Genomic DNA, 24189 nt, shown 5'->3' with positions numbered 1-24189 from the left:
CTTACAATTAGTAAAAAAGTGGATTTTTCTTTTTACCTACAGAACACCCAAAAAATTAATCTCCTAAATTACCTCCCATAATGAATACACATCCAAACTTCACTTTTGATCAATAGCTTTCATAGACCCACAGTTTCAGGACATGGTTTGTTTTACAGTTTAAAAGATAAATGTGATTTTAAAATTATTTTATGCTCAATGTTTACTTCTGGCTTGTAGGTTTGAAATCATGTAGGTTTTATGCTGTCATTTGTGATTCTATACACAATACACTACTGAAGATGTCATCAAACACAGATGTATAACCAACCTTGCAAGTACTGTGGTCCTAAATCAAATATGAATCCACCGTTACAGTATTAAAAATACAGCAGAAATCCCTAATTCGAGTGGACAGTATCACCTATAAAGCCAAAATAAATGGTGTAGGATAATAGTTTCCAGACTTGGGTCACAGTGTCAATGCAGAGACTTGAGCTGTGCTAACTGACCAAGCTTGATCTTGCTTGCCAGAGCATGCTTGTCAATATTTAGCTCCCAGAGAGTATGTCATGAATCTTTACAAAAACTAGCATAAATACAAAATACTATAGCAGCTGCTGTGATCCTTTTTCTAACACTGAGATTAAATTGCTGAAATTTGTTTTGAGCTTTTTAAACCAGAAGATGCGTGCCATATACCTGCTGTAACAAGAAAGTGAGAAACAGCATTAAGGGATTGCAATGCTGTTATTAGGGCTTTAAAAATACATAAAAACACCAGATGCTTACATTAAGTGATTGGAAGATATTTTAATGCCAAGCTTAAAAATATCACTTTCTCCTGTAACATCAGATTAGAAAATGGACTGGGATAAAATAGCATACACCTGCATTTTCAAAAAGGGAAATCTAAGCTGCACCAGTAAACCCCACATCATTTATTTGCCTAACCACTGGAATTTCACTACAAAATGTAGGTGCACACTGCCTTAGGCATTTGACAGCAGTACATACACTAATATGTAAGGAATACACTAACCTCAAATTTCTGATGCATCAATGGAGCGAGAAAGGAAGCCACCTCTGAGAATCCTTACAGGGATGAGGGGGAAGCCTGGGAGTCTCCTAGTGAAGTGCCTGATGCTTGGGGGATAACCCTCAGCTGTACCTGGTTAGCACCTCTGCTTCCATCTGCTGTGTTCCCTGAGCCTGGCCATTCTGGGACAGCCCCAGAGGACGCAGGGACACAGACACACGTGGCAGTGGCACAGCTCAGGAGGGCACAGCACCACTGCTGCCTGCCTTCTGTGCCAGCCTCACTGGTGAGAAACAGAAAGAAACAGCAAAGGACAGAGGAGACAGCCCTGGAAAAGCCCAAGTTTGCAAAAGAGACTAAGAGTGATATTTTTTTTTTTAGAACATTTTCATACTATCTGACTCTAACAGTAAGCTGGGGATGTCCTCAGAGCTGCAAAATATTAAGCCTGAAAGAAAAGAAAAATAAACACACCAGAAAGAAATCTTTGTGCCAGCCCCACTCAAAAGGGAGCTCTGCACTAAAACTCCCCACAACAAGATGGAGCAAGACTTCCCTATGTCTGGCAGGGTTTACCTCCTTTCTGGATACCTGCCAAGAACGAATCATCTAAAATTATTTTATAACAAAAGATGCAAACCACCTCTCCGTTATACCAATAAATCAGAATGTACCACATAGTAGATTTTTCTAATATTTCTTGACAAAGTAAGGTGCCAGGAGATCTTCCTTGGAAGTCTGAATTCTTCAGATCCCACCTTGAGTAAGTTCTGAAGAAATTTCTCCTTTTATATATAAGAAAAAGGAACAGATTCTTATGAGAATTGTTTGGCAGTACCTTCTCTGCAAGCACACAAAATTTATCAGTGCCTAGAATGAGAAGATTTCTCTGATTACTCACTATTGAAAGCTAAGCAGCTCTTGAGTGGGCATGTATCCAAAAATTGGTGAAAACACTGCCAATTCTGGGATACTCAAATAGGTGACCAACTGACATGGCCATAAGAGCATAAGTAGAGCAATAGCTGACAGGATTTAGATAAGCTTGGCCCAGGCAAAATCTGGACTGGAGTAACCACACATTCTTTTGGAAACCAACAAGTCACTCAATGGGGTCATGAAACATTTGTGAATGGACAGACACTGCTGCAACACAGCTGGCTATGTCTTCACTGACATGCCTGCTTGCAAAACCACACAGCTTTCTCCTCATTTTGAGCTGCCTGTAACAAAGTTCTTCACAGCATCAGCCTTGCCTCAGTGCTGAGTCAGGTGTGGTACCACACATTCTATGGACACACCTCATGCCATTAAAAACACCCTCTCTTTGTATCTGCAATGGATTTCTCATTCTGGAACAGTGGGACACGCTCCTCAACAGCTCTCCCTCGGCTCTCACTTTTAACCCAAACAACAGTGGCTCAATCCCTGACTATGAGTGTCTTCTGGGATTTAAATGGAATTTAGGGAAGATGGTTACATGGTGCATGTTAATAGAAAAGACAATTTCAATTACCCAGCAATGCAGAAACTGCAAATTGATCATAAATTGGAAAACTGAATTCCAACAGCAGGTTCCCTAAAAGATTTTGTAGGATATGTTTGTATATCCTGTGTGTGAGCAGGACATTTATACAGCTCATTGTATACAATGAGGTGCTTGCATGAAAAGGCACATTAAAATGCAGATTCCCTAGCTGACTACTGTATATTAGATGCATTCTTTTGAAAGGTTTAAAAAAATGTTCTGATGGTTGTGAAATAGATTTATAAATGCTTCTGGTAATCATTTGCTAGGAATGAAGTGATGCCCAGTGAAATACAAATCCAGAATTACTCAGTAAAACAAATCTGCTCTATTTTGTCTTCTGTATTTTACGTGTGAAGTTGGCATTAGGATTTATTCCTTATTCAAGCAGGATTTAGGTGAATAAAGATGGTGAGTTCATAATAAATCATAGCTAACCAGTGGTAGCACTTTTCAAAGCTACATAGAAGCAGGACATCAGCACTAATGAGGTAAGCATATCCTTCTGAAGCTGATTGGTGTAAACAATGCCTTGCATTTAAACTCGTTCCAAGGATAATTCCTTCATTTTTTTTCTAAACCCCTGTATCTGATTGTCAAAATATCCTGAAACAGGATTGCTCCCAGCAAGCACACCTTCATGTAACTGTGAAACCTTCTCTTCAAGACACTGTGACCCATTTCTAAAGCACATCAATCAAGCACTTTGTAAGTGGTGGGAAAGGTGAGAGCCTCAACATCCTCACAGAGATGCACAAGCTGTTGAGGCTGCTGATCCAGAGGGAGGAGCTCGCACACAATAGAGAGGTTGGGGTGCTTTGGCAGCAGTGGTAGGATCCCCACAGAGATAGGAAAAGACAGTAGTCAGTCAGCCTATTCTGCAAGCACAGCTGTCCCACAGAGAGAAGGGAGAACAGGAAGAAGCTCCAGGCTAGTAAATGTTAAATAAGAAGTCATTTTTCTAATTATTTTTTAGCTCCTATTTTGATTTTGATCTGTAAGTGTGATGCTGGTTTTTTTTCATAAATGCAAAAATGTGTTTATTCTCCACATGAGAATATGCCTCCACAGAATAAAGATGGGCTCTACAGACAACATATGCCACTTGGTGACTAGAGCAAATCAATATGCAAAGTAATACTGAAAAAAATCAACGTGCTTGTGACACACCAGGTCAAACTCAGGGGTTTTAACCACTGCTGATAAAATTGTTACTCAGAATTGTTTACAAATTCTACCAATTCTTGATTTGGTTTTGGGGTTTTTTTTTGAGGGGGGGAGATTATAATTAGAGGTTCTACTCTGACTGACAGGTACAGTTTATAATTTCCACAGAAGGCATTTGTCTCATTGATCACTCTTAAGCACCACCTGTACCACAAGCCCTGCTGTTGATTCAGATCTGGAATAACAAGTCAGCAGGAAAGATGATTATGGGCCCTGCACCATCAGCAACACAGACCTTGGAGCATCGACATGTAATCACATGAATTGGGTGCCTATTTACTTTGCCAGGTCTTTCCTCTGCCTCCTACACTGAAGCTCCCTAAACTCTCATAACAAGTATACAGGTTTTAATCCATCATATACACACTGCAACAAAGCTTTGTACACCTACAAACCTGCTTGAACTTGGAGCCATCTTCTTTGTGCTCCAGTCCATGACCACACACCTGTCACTTCTTCTGGAATGACAGAATGTACATGTGCATCACCTGCACACTGAGAGAGGAAAGCTTGCCTCATCCCTAATTTAGTGATCACCAGAGGAAGGTCAGCAGCCAGAGCAACCCTGCCAGCCAGCCATTGGGACAGCACAGGGCACACAGTTCTCCCAGCTTAGACACACTTTTGCAGTCAGCAGTAGCCTTTCAGCTGTAGGAAAGGCTGGAGAATTATACTGCACGCCATCACAGTCTCTAGACCTCATTATTTCGAGGTAAAAATAAGTTTTGACTTCATTGTGACTGTCTGTGGAGAGAGGTGAGCAAGACTGAGACCTGCTGAGACTTAATGGCAAACAAACCTAGCAGTAGACTTCACCAGAGCTTTTCTTGATTTTTATTATTTTAATTAATGTCCATTTGAAAATTTTGATAGTATTTTCATTCCTGTGTTAGAATAAACTAAAAAGTACTTAAATGCCAAGTACTTTTCAAATAAATAATTAATAGGATACTGAAAGTAATTAAATGACTTCTGAAATTAATTATAGCAATGTTTTTACAACATAAATATTTCAATTTTAAACACAATAATCTTCAAAAGACATGACACAAAAGAGATTTTTTGGGGGTGTGTCTTTGCTTAAAATTAGAACAGGTGATCGTAAGACACCTTTTCCCAGACCTGGCAGACACGGAAAGAATCAACTCATGCTAACAAAGTCACCACCAGTGGGTTTGATCTTGCTGATATTACCAGAAGGAAAGATTTTCGGCTCCTGACTGACTTACACCTCTTTATCAGGTCATAGTTTACCTGTGGTACGTTCCTCTATACCCATTACTGCAAATACAAGCCCCTGCTCCACCAACCTGCTTTGAAACACTTTTAAAACCTGCTTTGAAACATCTCTTTTACCTTCTCTTTTAATTTCCATTCTTTGTTAATCAGACTGTGTCTTCAAGAGGCTAACTATGAGAACACTCAGTACTTAATCATGTTAATCTATACCACTATATGAACAGATTTCCCATTTTATCTTCCTGCACCCAGAATAAACCTTCATGTTCTTTTTCCACAAACTATACTATAGTGATTTTCTCTTATTTTTTTATATAACGTCTGAGAAGAATTTATGATTTTATATTAATTGTTTTCTGACATGTGCCTTTGGTTGCCATGAGTTAGACTCCATAGCTTAACACTTATCTGTTTATAAAAAACCCCAATCAACTGTGAAATTAATTATTTCAATTGTACATATTCCATATGAGCTCAGATAGAAACAGTAAATCCAGAGTGTTCAACAGCAGCAGTTTAGAGATTAACCTAATTACAGGCTATTAAACCAGGAGAATGCAGCCAATTGCATTTCTAGCAGCCTGCACAGAACAGCAACAGATAATGATGATTTGATGGTTTTCTAGGACTTTGGAACAAATACTTGGCTTTTAGTCTGAGAGCAATGCTGGACATTCCTGTCTGATGCTTGGGGGATTCAGCCAACTAACAGATACATTTGGTGAAGAATCTCATTCTAGTCATGCCCTCCCTTCCTAATTTCCCTTTTCACTGTTTTGTCGTCTTTGCCTGTTCCTTGGGGAACCGAGTGATTGATAGCCTAATCCAATGACTGTATTACAGCTGCCTCAACTTGGACTCTTTTCCTTATCATTAGCAGTTAGCCTATGGTTAAATTCACAGCTCACTGCTTGGTACAGCCCCTGAGATTTAAGGGTCTGGCCTTTAGAAAATATTTAACATAAAATTGAAATCTTGACATACTGAGAATTCAGTTCTCTGCAAGGCTTCTTTAATTAATCCAATGTACTGTACCATTGTTCTATATGAGGCTCTGACATGGTGAACTGTTACTGAAGCTCACAGAAATGTGTAATTCTAAATGAAACACTCGTTTACATGTACCTACACTGCATTTGTTTCCCAAGTACATGTGCACGAATGTGAAAATTTAAATCCAATCTCTAACAATAATAAACCACAAACCAATTACACTCAAGGAGTAAAGACTCTTCATTCTTTTCAAGATCAGAATGAGCTTTTTTTTCAAAGTAAGAGGAGGAGAAAACACAGCTTTGTTCAAATGCTCTGTGTAAAGACTCCTTCATTCTTTCTCCAGGACTCATTTAATCTTTTGGTGAATAAAATCAATTATGATAATTTTTAATCAATGCACTAAAAGTATAAAGTTTTTTCTTTGTGGGAATGAAATTGGCTAGAAAATACTAAAAATTGAAAAAATATGCTTAGTTCTTTAACCTTATTTAGAGAATACTTATTTTTAAATAGCTATAGGAAGGATGTGGACCTTGATCTATGCTGTAAACCTTTGCCCTACTTCCAGTCAGTCAATGAGCTGCAAGCCTCTATGAAAATGGCAGCTGAGTCCCAGATGAAAAATTATGCATCTCATAAACTGCTATTCTGCTGAAATGTCAAGCTATGGCAGGGCTGTACCTCAAATTCAGCACTTGGCATTTTCCTTCTGTCTGCTTTGTTGCCATGAAGCAAACATGAACAGTGAGGATTTGTGTAGGGCAGGTAGCAGGCGAGCTCCCTGTCAAAAATCTATTATTAGGGCTCTGATCTCTCCTGCACAGACCAGTGATGGCAGTACACTAAGAGAAATCAGACTGCTGCAAGGACATGACAGAAAACAGAGGACTCTTTGTGAATCCTGACATAATATATGCAAATAAGGGCTTTTAATGGCTGAGCTACATTGAACAGGAATAATAAAACAAAATTAAAATTGTACTATGGCATATATTTTGTTTTTCACCTCTTTCCACACTGTTTTATAAATATATGTTAATGTAAATTGTCTTTAACTCCTGGTAAATATTTATACTAAACAGGAGTGCCTATGCAAACATACAGTTTGTTTTGTTTCCAGTGATGGGCAGCTTTTCATTCATTTCTATTGACCAAAATCCACATTGCACTGTCACTGAGAGAACTGTGATGAGTAAAGTGAATGCTCTAAGCTGTTTTTTTCACTTTTCTTTTAATCATGTGTCACGGAATTAAAATTAAAACGCAGCCTTTGTTATTGTAACTTCAACTTTTTCTCTTTCAATATAATTCATACATTTCAGATTAGAATATATGTCTCTATTAATAAAATCAATATACATTTTAATTTAATAACTCCCGAAAAGCGTTCCCTTAAATGTCACAATTGCTCTTGGACAGTGTTTTTCTGAAAAAACAGACAGCTCCACGAACTTCAGAAAGTAACTAAAATTAACTGTCTCTGCTGTTTTCCATAATTACACAGTCCTGTGTTTAATGACTGAATCCACCACCTAGATATCCTCCTTCTCACATCCCTTGTGGACAGCTATGAAGTTGTAACACACAGCTTCCTGAATCTCTCTTTTTCTGGAAAACAAGCACATGTACTTGCACATGCTGTATAATAAATTTGTGCAAATAATGCCAAAGTACTACAGTATATAATAAATGGACAAAGCAATAACAGCACACAGACATGAGGTATTTGAACTGCTACTGTAAAATACTGCAATATTTCTGAAACAAAGCATTAAAAGAATACATAGTGAGTGCACCGTAGAGAGATTTGCTTTTAACCAAAGTTTTTGCTAAGTCCAGTGTATGGTTTTATAAATTTATCCCCTAAGGATTTGGCTTCCAGACAAAAACAAAGAAACAAACAGACGACAAAGAACAAAAAACCATGGAAATTTAAACAGAAGCTCTGCTCTATTTTGCCTGCAATAGATATCCCATTGTGCTGCAATGTGATGTGTTTTATAAAACACATCTGGAATATGGAAGCACAGTATGAAAGCTCATGGAAAAAATCTTTAAAAAAAAAAATTTAAAATACATTTCAAAGGGAAGTGTGCAGCTGCCGACAGTATATTAACATTTCTCAGAAACCTGGCAACTTTTTCTGATATCTATAAAATACCAGAATAAGCATTTTCAAAATAATTTACACTTACACAAACTAAAGCATGTCTTTCAGAGCCAGAGGTCATCATTCTTTGTAAGGATAGAAACCCCCATTGTTTCCCTCTTTTAATAGACAAATACCTTGCAAATACTCTTCCCATGTATAGGAAGAACTCATGACCAAATCTCACATATTCTACATTCTCAAACCTGAAATACTTCTAGATCCATTTTAAAAGCTTCTGCATGGAAATCAAACTGTCTCTAATGCTGCAAACACATATAACAGTTACACAGTTTGAAAAATTCTATCTTAATTTCAATATTTTTTTCTTTCATCATAAGGGCTTATTTCCTTAACCATATTTTGTACAGACTTCATTAGGATAACTATGCTTTTAGAGTAATGGGCAGTTCCTCTAAATGTATTTTTAAAAAATGTATGAAGACTGGGGGATCCTCTAAACACAATGTCCTCTCAGATAACAGGGCCACAAAAATCTGCAGGGCTACCATAGCCTTTAGACTCATCTGATGCTCTACAGTGCAGATTGGAAATTAATTTTCTTTAGAAAATAACAATATATCAAAATTAAAGTGAAATTTTTCCTGAAAAAAAAAATTATATATATGTATATATAGTCACAAGTATAGAGGTAAAAGTAGAAGAAAAACCTAAGATATTTTATAAAGCTCAATATTTTTACGGTAAAACTGAAATCCAGGGGGCTCAGCTATGACCTGGGCTCACACCCGGGATTTAAACCTGGCTCTCCTCATGTTCAGGTCAGCAGGCTGTGCTAGTATGAGTGTGTATCCTGTGAGAGCTGTTTCACTTTGTATTAATAATTCAGTATTTGCAGGGAAGTGGAGAAGAGAGAGACTGGTCCTACAGCCTGGTAGTCAAACCTGGGATACTGGGATCCCTCCCTGTCAAAGCCAGCCAAGAAACAGGAGGGTACAAAGGAGGAAACAGGGATGCCTCTTGCAGCTTAGCAATTTTCAGCTGATCAAATTAGATCAAAACAGGAAGGTCACTGCCTGAGCACTGGCTGACAAGAAAACACTGACTCTGACAACTCAAAACTAAATGGGGCTTTCAAAGTAATCCCATTAAGTCTCTCCTTCTTTGAACAATTGTTTAAAAAACGTTTTAAAAAAAAAAAGAGACAAAAGTCTGTTCTCAAAACATCTCAGGATTTGGCAATGATATTAATAAAATTTTTTTCTTATTATTTTTCTTTATGTTAGATAAATCATAGGAAACTACATGTGATTTTGTAATTTAAGAGGAATTACAAAAAAAAAATTCCACTTCAAAAATGAAAAATGAACATCCTGCATACTTAGAAAAATGAAGACTGAACCTCCTGCATACAGCTGCTTCTGCATGAGGCATACAAGAAGAGAAAGGATGAAGAGGCCAAGGGGAAATTTTATATGGAAAATATTTTTTCAGTATATGGGCATGTAGGAGGACATTTTTGAACACTGGAGGACAGTCTGTCTGTCAAAATGTTGGGCAGCTGGACAGGGATGTCTGTCAGTCAAAATGTTAGGCAGCTGCTGGGGCACGGCACTAACCCATCTTTGTTATTTGCTCTTTGTTGGAAACTTTCATCAAACTCAGAGGAGGGAGTTTGCACTCACCTGGAGAAGGCAACCTGCACTGCCCTAACACAGTGACTTTATAAATCCCTGGAGAACATTGGTCCTTGAAGAGACCAACTTCTTGTCCTGAGAGCTGGTAACTGCCAGGGCCAGCAGACACACACAGGGGCTGCATAATGCTGAGGGTCACCACTGTTGAGTCAAGGTGCATTTCAGACCTCACCAGGACACCTCAGGGGACCCTGCGCTGAGACCAGAACTCCTGCCTCACTCACTGTTCCTCTGGGCCATGGGAGCATCACCGCCAGTCCACAATCTATACACATGGAAAAATCCAGAAAGCCTGATCCAGCTTGGCTGTGTGCTGTATCTGCCCAAGGTTTGTGCACGACAGAACAACAATGAACCAGCTGTGCTTTGGGAAAACATGCTGAAAATGAACCAGACTTACTGCTTCTATAATAGTGCTGTCTTTCACTTCAAAAATTAATTCTCTCTTGAGAAGAATTATTTGGAAAAACAACAAAAACTTACTGACTCTATCAGATAATAAAATAAAACAAATTTACGCACATCAAAATAGAAACCCAGTATGTTACGCTGTGAAGCGACTTTGATGCCAAGACCACAGAGCACTTCCCACCAAGCCTGTAGGCATGTAAGTGGTGTTCCTGCCATCCCACAGACAGGGGAAAGAGAGCACAGAAAGGTCAAGTGTCTGGCTGCAGGCCACATGTCTCCGCTGTGGCACAGCTGGAACAGGAGTACGGCCGCCCTGCCCCTTGCTCTGACAAGATGACACACTCTCCCACTTTCTGTCTTCTTGTAAGCATGCTAGCTCTCCTGATTTAAAATTGCTTCCCTGCTTTTGGAAATTTGTATACTGCTACACCTGACTGCTGAGCAGGAAGTATTGCAATATCCTGCCAAGTTATTGACTTTATTGACTCCGTGGCTTTCTTTTGCGCAAGGACTTGTGGCATTGGGACCCAGCGATGACTCTTCCAAAACACAATAAACTGACAACACTTTCAGTATTCTAAATATTTTTTTAAATAAGCAGATTTGCATCATAGGTAATGGTGCATCCTAAAATGTAATTTTTTCTCTCCTCTGATACACAAAAAAATTCAGGAAAAAAAATTTATACTTACAAACATACACACACACACATATATATAAATAAAATAAAGAAGCAACTTTTCTTTGGGTCCATTTAGTATTATAAACCACAGAAGTGCTGGACCATCCTCACAGCTGGACATGCAGGTGCCACTGTAATTTACATTGCATACGTGTTTCAAATTTGTGACATAGACACGCTTCTCTAAAATGCAGCCATTTTATATATTTTATTAGGCAGAATTATGGTAGGAAGGAATATTCACAAATTGCAACTTAAATGAGAAAATGTGAATGGTGTTACTTATATAAAATACTACTGCAATAGTTCTTTTATTAATTTTTAATGCACAGCACCCACTGTGACCTCCTTTATTCTTTTCCTGTCAACATGGCAGGCTAGAGAAATTGAAATGGGCTTTAGCTGTTCTCTTCTTGTTCCCCTCTTCCTCCCATTTTGCATAATATTAAAATATAACATCTTATTGGACTGTCACTGTGAAACCATTATGCGATAGGCATAATGATTTTTTCTGATTGTTATCACTTTCTTACTTTTCAGCTTTCTCTAAAAAATTCCAAATTCTATGTAGTTATCTAAGGCAATAACACAATTCGCCACTGAATACACTCATCTGAATTAAAGTTTGTTTAAAAGTCATCTTTTGCTACATTTCCTATGGTTCTCTAAGGATAACACCAGTCACATGAAATAAAGGATATTTTTGCCTGTCTGGTCTCCTCTGATTACCTTTTTGGGGTGAGGTAGGAGGCGGGTCCAATGGAATAATGTTTGACTCAATTGGGAGGATGCTATTACTTCTTTTATGTATATTTACTGCTACTTTTATCACCAAGGAGACTAATCTCCATACCAGTAAAGCCAAGAAACTCACAGTATTGTCTTCAGGGCCAAGTTTGTGTTGTCACAGCAACAGAGTTCACAGGGTCAATAGATTAATACATTAGTGTGCACCGGCACTGAACTGGACTGTAAAAGTTTTGCAGCTGGTTTGAAAATTAAACTGTGAAGCAGGATTTGAAAATATGGGCTACACAAGATATTCTTGTATATCCTGAGGAATAGGCTACAAAAATATGCATATATTTGCCTAATACTGTCTATCATTTTTACCACAGTGGGAAGAGGAGGAAATAACCTCTCTGAAAAAAGTGCACTTAGTGGGAAGGAGCAAGGAAGGCTGGAGATTGGGCTATGAAACATACACTGCATTTGGATTGTTGATATTTCCCCCTGCGATGCCCTTTCATTAGCCTCTGTCTAACGTGGGGCCTGACAATTGTGACAGGATGAAAAATTTGAGGAAAAGCGAGGGTCACGAGGGAAGAGATTTCCTTCCCTCTCCAGTGACCCTATCACAGTATTCTGATGCAGTGCTTTACCATTAAGGAAAGGGCAACCCAAGAGCCTTCACACTTAATCTGTTCCATCTGTCATGACTTAGAAACATTGACCAGCAGTGAGCTTTAAGGACTCGGTGCGACTGCAGACATGATATTCTAGCCCACTACAAGGACCTCCTGATGTTTTGAAAGCCTCCAAGGAAGTACCATGCATCAAAAAGGGCAACACCTACCTGACATGCCACCATATGTGGTCCTCAGTCCTCGACCAACTGCTGGCCAAGGTGTGCTGTCTGCTTTCAGTCCCATCAGTCCTGACACAGTGTTGGTGGCTGTAACACCATCTGCGCCACCTGTGAAAGAAAAGGTCAGTCGCTTTTTGTTAAATCATGTGTACAAGAACAAGAGAGGATAAAATACTGAAGAAAACCCGTGAAACTCCGAAATAACTAGAAATTCAAATAAACAGCTGGAGAGCAAAAGCAACAAACTGCAAGGGGATGCACAGAAAGGCCCTTCTGACCAATCCTGAGAGAACAAATTTAGCACTAGCTTCAAGGCCGGCTGCATCAGCTGAAAGAGCTGTAAGGGCTATAAGACAGCATGTGGAAATGCTGGGGCTGACAGTCAGATCTCTGCTCTTCAGCTGTGTGGGATAGAACCTGCTACAGCAGTTGTTCAACACCTGAAGGTACCCCAAAACAGTGGCCACCTCCTCCAAGCTTCTGTGCAGCAAGACAATTACCACGGTTCTAAATGATGGATTAATACACCTACTGGCAAACTTATTTGCTGCCACATTGTGCATTAAGCTCCAAGGAAAAAAATATATATACCTTCAAGTAGTGTATTTTTGTTTTCTCAGAACACACACACCATTTTCACTACTAAATATAGGAACAGGGGGATTTACAGTGGTATGGTAAGCATATAAATATGACAGAAGTAAGAGCATGCAGAGAAATACTAGACAATTTATTGTTAACAGTCTAATGTGGTTCTCTTCATATATTGCTCTATTCCAGATGCATGAACAAAATTAGGAAACCTTTCATCACTGTGCTTATTCTAAATATATCAAACAATATATTTTCCTATTAGTTTCTGTTGTTATCTGTTATTCCAGCAACGTTCCTTTCTTACCCCATGCCGCAGATCAGTAAATCTGCACAACTTGTGCACTGGAGTCACTCACCTTCCTGAGCAGCCATTGCAATTTTCACAATATCAGTGACATTTGGGGTCAGTTTGGCAAAGAAAGGAATGTGAACAGCTTGTCTAACCCAGCGACAGATGTTCCGTACCAGCTCTGGATCCTGTTCAAATAGGCCAGATAAATATAGAACATAATTAAAAGTAGTATGAACAAAAAGTATATTAAGGAAATAGAAAACTTTGCTCTAAGTGGCTATGCTGCAATTTTGTAAAATTGCACATCAGAACTGAGCTTCATCTCATTAGTTAACTTATTTCAACACACCAAGTAACTGCAAATCCACTACAGAAAGGTTAGTTTGTGAAAAAAAGGATTTTTTTTTTTCAGAAGACAAAGATATCACAGAATGTTCCCTTCTCAGAGAGAGGAAAATACCATTTTGGATGACAGACTATTTTACCCATTTCTTTTAAAAAATAATTTTCATTTTTAATGACTCACTCTATGTAAGGTACATTAAAAACAAGGAGTATCCTATAAAATAATGTGAATCTGAAACATTGTCTGATCATGTCTTGATCAGAACAAGGATGAATGGAGGTTGCAGGGCTATCAGAATGCAATTCAGCGTTTCTGAACTCTGAGAATAACTTGGGATGGTCATAGTGTAAATGAAAGATCAAAATCTCTGTTAAAGCCAGAAATCGAAATCTTCAAGTGTTAGCTTTTCCTGATTTCCAGTCATTTACTTCTCTTATGGAATACATCTCATGTAGACAGTAATCAGCTACCCTTTCCACTGAGGACAGCTCAGTGGAATAATACCTGACTCTGGCACATGCAAGGGTCCTTGCTCAATGTAACTCTTGTTTTATTTTTCTGTGGGCAATTCATAATGCTCTTCAACAAGTACCTTAAAATTTGCAATACTGATGCATGGAAAACCTGGTGCATGTTCTGGTTAAAAATTGAATGGTGCCATTACAAGATTCAGCACAAGTATTACCTGTGGGTAGGCTAATCAGTACTGCAGCAATTATTTACATTTACTAAGTCTTTATCACTCTCTCAGATAATGAAATCTGTCATATATGAATAATCTTCTCCCTTTTGGATATTGTCAAACTCAGAAAGTTGTATTGCTATGTAGTAACCGAGAATGGGATGAGACTAAATGAAATTTAATTTAAAACTATCCAGCAGACACCAAGGTTGCCAATCTAGTGAACACAGGAAATATCCCCTTGTTGTTTTTCCTTTTTACACCAATGGCTAAATACAAACAAAAACCCCACAGGCTGTGTTCCTAGAAAGTACACAGTGCTTGACATGAATAGTAAAATCCTCAGACTTAGCTCTGGCATCCCAATAAAAGCGGTGATCTCCCGCCCATGCAGCTGCCATGAAATATGCATGAAACGCTGCACCGGCAGTATGAAAGTAGTTGCAGCTTTGACTTTCATTTCTGTTTTGAATTTCCTTGAGGCCCAATGCAGAAATGAGAGACCCTCCAGAAGCCATGAATTGTATATCCTTTATGTTAATTTTTCTCCTTAGAAATCCTTGTGATAATGTTCAGGATGTGGCACCGCATAACTCATTATGCTGACTTCCTTGTGCTTATAGCGCTACCATAAAAATTCCTACTCTAACACACTGCCTTAAAAAATTCAATTATTTTAAACCCCATTGAATACCTTTTTGGGAGACATCTTTCATAAAACTCAGTTTTCATCCTACCTAAGACAATTTAACTAGCTCGTCTTTCGTCATAAACAATAATTGTTTGGTTTTTTCCCCGAAAGTAAGTAAAGATCTTTATTTTCAATCAGTTCTATTTCTGACAAACCAAGATTAATGCAATTAATGCAATGGAATGGTCTTCTATTTCTCATGCTAGTAAACAGTTTAAATATCTGATTGCACAGCACATGATTAGAAAAAGCCTTTTTGAAAGGCTCACTTGTATCAGCCTTGGAAAACTGCCCATTTTTGATCCCCATACAATCACAGGTAAATTAATAGGAAAATAATTCAAAAATTCAAGTGAAGGAGGTAAAATCTTTCATCCTATTTCACTTAATATTCCAGGGAAAAAAAAAGAATGTTTTGTATGTAAACACTGAAATAACAAAACAAAAGTTAAAACAGTGCTCTGTTGTATAGTGAGACAGTTACTGATAGAAATTGGAGATGTGATGAATTTTATACGAAAAAATTAGAATTCCCATTAAATTTGACAATTCTGAACTGAAACAGGTATTTCTGAAGGTAATTTCCCCCCAAAATGTTTTATACAATTAATTTGCACATTAAATAAATCTCATATGAAGAAAATGCTGGTTAACTTTAAAAAAATGCCAGTTTACCCTTGTGCCACACGCAAAAGCCACATCCATGTGATGTATCTTGCTGCTTCCCTTTACAGTGCGAGTCCTGCAATGGAGTTGTGCTGGAACATCCAGATGAGCCTTTTTTCCACTCTCCTCCTCTCCTTGCTCTGCCTCCAGACCCTGCTGCTCGGGTTGCTGCTGGTGCAGTGACCAGCAGAGAGGCACCTGAGCCCCCCCTCTCCCCTCCCAGCAGTGGCACTGGCAGTGCCCATTGGGCACAGCCTGAGCATCCCTGCTGCCAGAGGGACTTCTGCCATGAAGTCACTGCCTGAGAATACCAGAGCTTTTGTGCTCTACAGACAAGACAAAAAATGTATTCAGAAAGAGGAATAATATCCTCACCTGGTTTTGTTCAACTTCAAGTATTCTTCTTTAGACCGCAAAGAGAAGTCATTGTTAATTTATAAATTTTGTAATTTCTTACTCTGTTTTCACTAAGGACTTGGAAAAATGCATTCTAAGCAATCAGATGGCTGAAAACCAGAAGATACTGATGTCACTGGACAGAAAATTTTCATAGGAAATGAATAAACTACATTTGTATAATCCGTGGAAGTTCACTGGATGGTGCACAACTTCTCCACAGAAACTTCCTTGCCTTTAGACTAAGACCAAATTGCAGAGGTCACACAACAACACACTTTTGAGAAACACTAAAGTGATTAGATATAGAGAATTCACTTCTAAATGCAGTCATTGACTAAAGAAATGCAACTCAAAACTTCAGATTTCTGAGAATACTAATTTGACCCATGCAAAAAAGTTTTAAACTCAGGCACAAATTTAGCAAAGTAAATAGCATGATACCAAAAACTAATTTTTAAGAGGTTATGTACAAGTATCCTTTTGCCTAATTCATTTGACTGATTGAGGACCTCCCATCTCCTTGGATTTCTGAAAGACCGACCTCAATGCACAAATCGCTTTTTGCGATTCTTTCTTGGATTTATAAAACATCCAAGGATAAGCATGTAACTTGTGAAAGAATGAATCTTGAGGCCCAATAAATCAAATTACAAAGCAGTCAGTGATAATACAACACAAATATCTTTTTTTAGTCCAATCTAAGTTTATGAAAGTGCCTGCAGCTTTTATCATTGATAAAGTGGTTGACGAAGCTTGCCTAGTCAAGAAATATTTTCTAAAAGGCTTGCTACGTAAAATGTTACTAGCTGTAAAAACAGCTGGGCATTTGTATTCACAAAACCAACAATAGAAACTAAATAAAATATTCTGCTTAATTTAGTAGAGGAATGTACTGCTTTTGGTTCAGTCTACCATGTTGCTAAAAATTACCTTCTTTCATTACACATAACTGGGTTTGTTGGTTCTCTCATTAAGAATGATACAGTGTGATTGCAACAGAACATGTAGCATAATTTTACACTGTGTGTCAATCCAGAAGAATGAACAAATGCTCCAATGGACTGTAACATCTATTGCCAGCACACTTTGTTTATCTGCTGTATTTTAATTTTTATTTAAATTTTATAAAAATTTTTATTTAAATTCCATCTAAATAAAAGCTTGGTAAAATTATCATTGGCTAAAACGTTATATTGATTCATGCACCGTAACTACAAGAATCTGTTGGTAATTTAATACCACATAAAGTCTCTTTTGGTATAAGCTGTACATCAGCGTGTCTTCTGTCTTCCTGTTAATCAAATAATGCTTGTTTATTCCAAAGGCACAGGAGATTTGAATGTTACAGGGGTTGTCTTTTTACTTCCCTAAGCAACAGTACAGAATCATTTTTCCTGAATATTCATTATAGCCTTGGGCTAGATGAAGCTTTTAATCCTAACTACTCATTGCCAATGGGTAGATATACTAGAGGAAAAACAACTATTCACCTTTTTTTTCTAAATGATCACATGATAAGCTTAACTACAACCATAACTATGAGTATAAGTCCTCAGAAATTAAAGCAGCAAGTTGTCTACTGATTGCATTTGGCATCAGTAATGAGATGAATCCCCTGTCCTATCAGCCCCAAGGCAGATCCATCCTGCATGTTTAAAAAGCAGCGTGAAAATGCTGTGCACAGAGTAGGTCACCTCTCCTTGTGTCTCATGGAAAGAAACAAAACCATGATGAGATTACCACAGAAATGTCTGGCTGCAGATTTTTGAAAATTTTTATTGTGACCTATTTTCAGTGTTCTTTCAGGGCCCTCATTTTTGCACTACCCTGTTACTGCACAATCTTTACACTGCATTCAGAACACCTCTCCGAGGTAGAGAATTACTATTATACCTGTTCAATAAATGGAGAGATGAGAGTCAGATGGCCTGAGGTGCATCTCCACAAATCACCTTGCTTTGGTGCCCAGTTTTGCAGAAGTCATTTGCATAAGGACTTAAAAAGGTTTGTCTGTCAGAATCTTGCAATCTTCAGGCTGTCCCTAAATAATGGTGGCAGTTCTGTCTCACTGAGAGCAGGACAAGGACTTGTACAGTTCTGGAAAGAATGAAAATGCAACTTTTCTCAGACCAAATCCTGACTCTGTACATGTATGAAGGCTTCATTACATAGACCTATTGGATTTATCACTACATATCACGTTGATAATTTGTGTTGGTCCATTATTCTGACCGTGAGGATGGGAAGTTCTAGATGGCACAATGAGTGTTGCAAGATATAGCAAAACCTTGCATGTAAAGTCCTTAAACCTCATCTATCATTGACTACAATGACCTAAACAAAAAAGCTTCAGAAATGAAAATATTTTATCATATTTAATGTAAAAGTCTAATCTTCCTCATACACGTCAAATCTTTGGTGGCCACAAGACTATTCTGAAGTATATTTGTTGCCTATGAGTTTTATGGCTAAGCAATGCATTATTTTAACATGTTTGCAATTTTAAATGCTGATAGTAAGTTACAGAGGACTTATTTTTTATTAATTTAGCTCACATGAAGCAGACATAAGATTTCTTATGTGCAGATAGGCAAGGGTAGGCAAGTGCAACAACAGTGCATCCTTCTCATGGCAGATTTTCTTTCTGTACTGGTTCTTCACACAGAAATCTTGTATTTCTCTTGTATCTATTAGCATTGGAAGAATTTTTTTTATGAAAAAATGTTCTATAGTTAACTTCTCATTCTGAGCAGTAGGTAGATTTTTCAAAATAGTACCCATATCTATAGGAAAAGAGGGAGAGCTTTTATGATTACAAGAATGATGCAGCATAAGAATAAGTAAAGCTTTCTAGGTGAGAATTTTCAAGACTCATCTGTTAAATTTAATACATGTACTACTCTCACTTTACTGTTTCATTCAACAATAGTCTACAAGGGAAGAGTTAAACCTATCCTCAGTCAAATTGCTATCTGATAGCCCAAGAGGACCCAAATGCATCCTCATCTGAAAAGCAAAGGAGAGGAGGATCTTCCCCTATCTGCTGGTAACCTCCATGCAGCAGGTCAGCTTTCTAGAGCATCCTACTCTCCCTCTAAACATTCCAGTGGCACTACTGCAGTGTGGAAAGGTAGGGACAGGATACATTTGGAGCAGCTTTAGAAAGTGAGTAATGTTAATTTTGCAAGGGTAGACCCCTCACATATTCAATCCACTCTACTGTCTCAAAGTGTACCTGCAGATCTGCATCTTTTACAGAGATCCCATAAATGTAATGAGGATGTACTAGCCTGACAAGCTGTTAGTTTAAATGTGTCTACCCCATATTTCTTGTCCAGAAAACCATTAGAAAATTGTAACTTAAAAAAAAAAAAAAAAAAAAACCAACCAAACCCTAATAACAGGAAAAACCCAACTCTGTGTGTGAAGAACTATTCCTTTGCTTTTCATTAAAATATGAAGAAAAAGTAGAAGTATGGGAATTCCACCTTAAAGCATTGCACATCAGTATCTGTAGCCTTCACTACTTTTATATATATATGTATATATTAATGTGTGTATTTTCATATTTATCCTTTACACCACTATCTCTTCTCTTTCCTGTATGAGAGGCACAAGATTGTCTGCATAAAACTGTCTCTCTCTAAACCTACACAAAATTTCCACTGTACCAAAACACAGAATTACAGTCAATCACTGTAGCAAGAGTCACCACTGCAGAATCTCGTGGTTAGTTTTACTGCCTTCTTACACCCTAGAAAGGAGCAGTTTAGGTTGTGCATTTGTCCCATTTCAAACTTAATTAAAGCTAACAATTTGTTTAAAGCCTGTCAAAATAAGGGAAGGATTTCCCAGGATAGAAGATGAATAACTCTCAGCTTCTCATCTAGAGTAAAAAATTCTTCCTCATTTCTCAGGAAATTTGACAGCTTTTGGTCAACATCTATTGACCGCAGCTGTCAAAAAGAAAGAAATGAAGCGGTTTAACCTAAGGCAGGAATAACAGTTTTCACGGTTGTATGTGAAGCTATCTATATATATTAGGAAAAAATTAAAAAACTGGCCTAAATTACATCAGAGGCTTGGGTTAGCCTGGTCAGCCTCACAAAAATGTAGCTGCTTGTTGAGAGCTTATATCCCTCCAGCAAGAATCCATGATGTATGTGATCTGAAACCAATGCCACACAATAAATTTTACAGATAATGATAGAATTCAGGATTCTTTTCCAGTCAATACTGTATTGCTTTTTGTCATAAGATCCAAGATGTACTAGTTTAGCAAAAAAAAATCCAAAAGAACCAACCCCCCAAAATTCAAAATCTCATTAAATATCTTCTATAAAATGGTACAAGAAAATCCCTTTTCATTCAGGATAGCAATTCATCCAAAGATGAATAATTTCATATTTAGTTCTAGGAGAATAAAGATGTTTCATCCCACTTAAGCCTTCAGCTTTTATTAATTAATTTGCACTTTGAAACAAGAGGTCTTGTCAATGTGAAGGGAGGTTGTAGAGGTGGAGTTTTTGGAAGCATTTCTGAAAGAGCAGAGATTCAGATGAGAAAAATTAAGCAAATTCCACATAGTTACCATTTCACTAAACTACCATAGCAACAATGTGCTCTGTGACTACTGTTCACTGATTTAATTCAAGGACATACTTATTTTCTACTCTCTTATACACTCTAAAATGCTCCTTTCTTTAAAAAAAGTCTTTAGAAACAAGTCTACTAAGTAAATGAAGACATTTATGTTGTTTTTGCACAGCAAAATATTCCCTTTATAATTTGAACAAAAACTGTTATATTTTTAAACTGAGAAGATATCATATGACTTATATAACTAAGCATGTCCTGCTAGTGAAACAAGCACATTTTTGCTTACAAAATACTGCATATTAAGATGTAGAAGTTTAGCTTGGAAAATACCCATTCATTTTTGCAGACTACATTCATTCTTTTGGTTATAGATTTATCAATTAGGCAAAAAACATTACCACTTGAAAGCAAAGACATATTTTTATATTTAAATTTAATTTTAAAAAACCTCCAACCTTACAGAGAGTAATGACTCCTGATTCATAATGTTTTTTCTAAAGTAAAAATCTAAGTGAGAATTGAGAGACCTGACTGAACTTTCTTTTTCCTGTGGTAAGTTATAAGAACTAAAAAACTCCTGTCACCTAGCTCCATTCCTAGATGCTTGGACTTTATTAATTTAAGGTAAAGCTGCAAGAAAGGTGTCAAAATTTGATCAGCTACTCCTTCAGATCTGTCACTGCAAGTTCCACTCGGGGGAGCCTAATTGAGATTCTCCTTTTCTTCCAGTGATACCAACGTGTCACTGGGCTAGATCAAGTCACTCTGGATTAGGTCCAGGTTTTGGGCATGGCTGAACTGAGAAGTCATAACTCTGAGACCCTGTTGATACTGAGAGAGATAACAGCGGGCATTGAGAAAAGCCAGCGGGAGACTGGGGCTCCTACTCCTCATAGGACTCACAGGCTCTCCTCAGTCTACTTTGTAAAACTGAAAGAACAAATTGGTGCACATAAAAAAAGAAACTTTAAAATCAAAAGCATATAACAAAACAAATCTTAAAAGACACATAAAGGGTTTCTATAGAATCAGAATTTCAATAAATTTTTCAACTTTAGCAGATCCCTTTCTTCCTTTTTTTCCTTACTCTGCTTCGGTATCACAACTATTTCTCCCTATGTCAGCTCTTTAATTAGAACCTTTGGAAGATGTAAAAAGCACAAGACAAATAACCTTTGATTGCCTCGCTTCATAAAAAAAATTAGAAAACTACCTTGTTATAGGGTTTCTTTATTGTAGTACTCACTGGAGCTGCACAAATCAATGATGCTTTAGGTGTGTCAAAAAACAGACAAAAATAAGCCAAACAAAAAGAACCCACTCCAATGGGTTTTCACTTACCTAATCTAAAAGCTGCCAATTTTAACATAGGTCAGCATCCAAACTCAAGAATACATTTATCAAAGTGCTGTGAGATCCTCTTTGGACACTTTATTAGCAGCATGGCACTCCTACACCCCTTCTGGATAATGCTGCACCTCATGACTAAAAACTCATGTGCAGACAAGGTCAAAAATGAGCTGGAGGTTTTTGATTGACCAGTACAGGAAAGCAGAAAACATATATTTGTGTTGGAAGTAAGAACAGCAATTAGAGGGATGTCAAGATCAAGCACAACTGAGACTTGAAAGGTTGGTAGCTGCCTTTAGTCAGCTTTGTAATTACTCCTTTTTCGAATTACAGAAAAGCTTTTTGTTTTCTCCCCAGCACAAAGAGGAAAATAACTGAATTTGTTTTGAAAATTGATTCCTCTCTCTGTGAAGGTGGTTGAGCCATAGTGTTTTTCCTTATTCTGAATGTTTGGGTTTTGTTTCACTTATTTTTAATTTGAAAATGTTATTCTAAGCAACCAGAAGAAACACCTCTGTTAGAAAACACTCTAATTTAAAAATTAACTATAAGACATTTTGTATTTGCTTATGGTTACCTTACATGATAGGGAAAACAGTCCTTTTGTTTCATTATGATAGTCTGATAAAACTTTAGCAATGAGCATTTATAGCTATTGATTTTAATGCAATATTAAAGGCATTTAATTCAGATGATTTTCTTTGGTTTCCAGAATAAAGATCACTAATAGTTGGCCTGAAAGGTTGAAGCACAGTTGGTAGTCCAAATTACCAAATTATTTGTTCCAATATCAACTGGTTTAAATATTCCAAGTGAAAAATACAAAACTGCACATTTACCATTAGTAAACTTCTTGGACACACTGATCAGAAAGATTTATTTAACAGTGCTGGTCTACGCAAAGTGTTGACTAATAAAAATGCCTTTTTTACCCCTGACAGAACAAAATATTTTCTATTGGTTGCTTCTAGCCAGCCAAAATAATGTTTCTCATAGCACTGTAAAAAGTGGAATGCAGCATGATTAAATAATATTTCAGCTCTTTAGTTCATGCAGAGGTCACCTGCTAGAAGGCAAAAGGGTTTGATTAGGTTTACGTCATTTGTGAAATATTCTAAAGGGAAGCTCAGAACTCGAATATGTGAAGGCTGCAGCTACAAATAGCTTTCTCTTGTGGTCAGGTAGGCAAGCTCTGTCCTTTCCTATAATAATAAGGTAGAAAATACTAAATAATTGAGGAAAGCAGAAACCTTTGAAACATGAAACATGAAACCAGGGAATTTAAAACCTATGCTCTGAGAAGAATTTGCCACTCAGTTTTAAAATGTTCATCAAGGTCATGTATTCACTGGCGTAAAACTGAAACCACAGAAAGAAAAAATTACTAATGTGCACCAAGATAAACAATCTTAAAATATTTTATTTTACCTGAATATTTATTTGCTGGTGATCACTTTGATTCCAGTAAATCCTGTCTAACAGATATCATAGTTACAGAAAACTGCAATGTCTCATGGTGCAATCACATATTCAGACGTACGTCAAAGGGCCTGGGCATTTGCTCAAGTTTTCTACATTTCCCTCTTCTGAAAACATCTCAGGGCATTAAAATACCATTCCAAGAACACGTACAGGTTGATATTTGGTTTAAAAGTTAAAAAAAAGGGTTGTTCCTTTATGGGAAGCGCTCACTATATACTTCATTGCTGTTAGGCTACTGTGTGTCATTAAAACAGCCTAACAGTGCCAGGTCACTGATAAAGTAACCAAACCAACCTTCCCTGTGACATCTGTCACCCATAATGTGAATTTCAGCAGAAATTATTCCATCATAGCAAGATTGAAAATTAAGTGTAAATCCAAATAGCTTTCATGTCTTCGTGATTTTCAAGGAAACAATCAGTTTTACATTTGCTAAGGCATTCTGTAGAGAATGCCTTCCTTACATAAATATAAGTCACCACACATAATCAGTATTTCAAACCTTATTAACAGCCATAGCATGTCATTAAAAACTTTCAGCAAGTTGGTATGGCTGTTAACATTATTGCCGAATTTATAATCCCTTTTTATT

At 37.4% G+C, this 24189-nt stretch overlaps 1 protein-coding gene across 2 annotated transcripts in view; it reads right to left on the bottom strand.

Moving 5' to 3' along the window:
- DPYD (dihydropyrimidine dehydrogenase) overlaps positions 1-24189 on the bottom strand; it is a 338172-nt gene that overhangs the window by 72159 nt on the left and 241824 nt on the right. For both annotated transcript variants that reach the window (XM_059478500.1, XM_059478498.1), the window contains exons 17-18: positions 13447-13567; positions 12485-12604 (exon numbers count right to left, since the gene is read on the bottom strand). In XM_059478500.1, coding sequence (XP_059334483.1) covers positions 12485-12604; positions 13447-13567 — 241 coding nt within the window. The remainder of the gene's footprint in view (positions 1-12484; positions 12605-13446; positions 13568-24189) is intronic.

The sequence above is a fragment of the Ammospiza nelsoni genome, chromosome 9 (genome assembly GCF_027579445.1).
Source record: "Ammospiza nelsoni isolate bAmmNel1 chromosome 9, bAmmNel1.pri, whole genome shotgun sequence".
Taxonomy (NCBI): domain Eukaryota; kingdom Metazoa; phylum Chordata; class Aves; order Passeriformes; family Passerellidae; genus Ammospiza; species Ammospiza nelsoni.
This window is presented reverse-complemented; position numbering and strand designations above follow the sequence as displayed.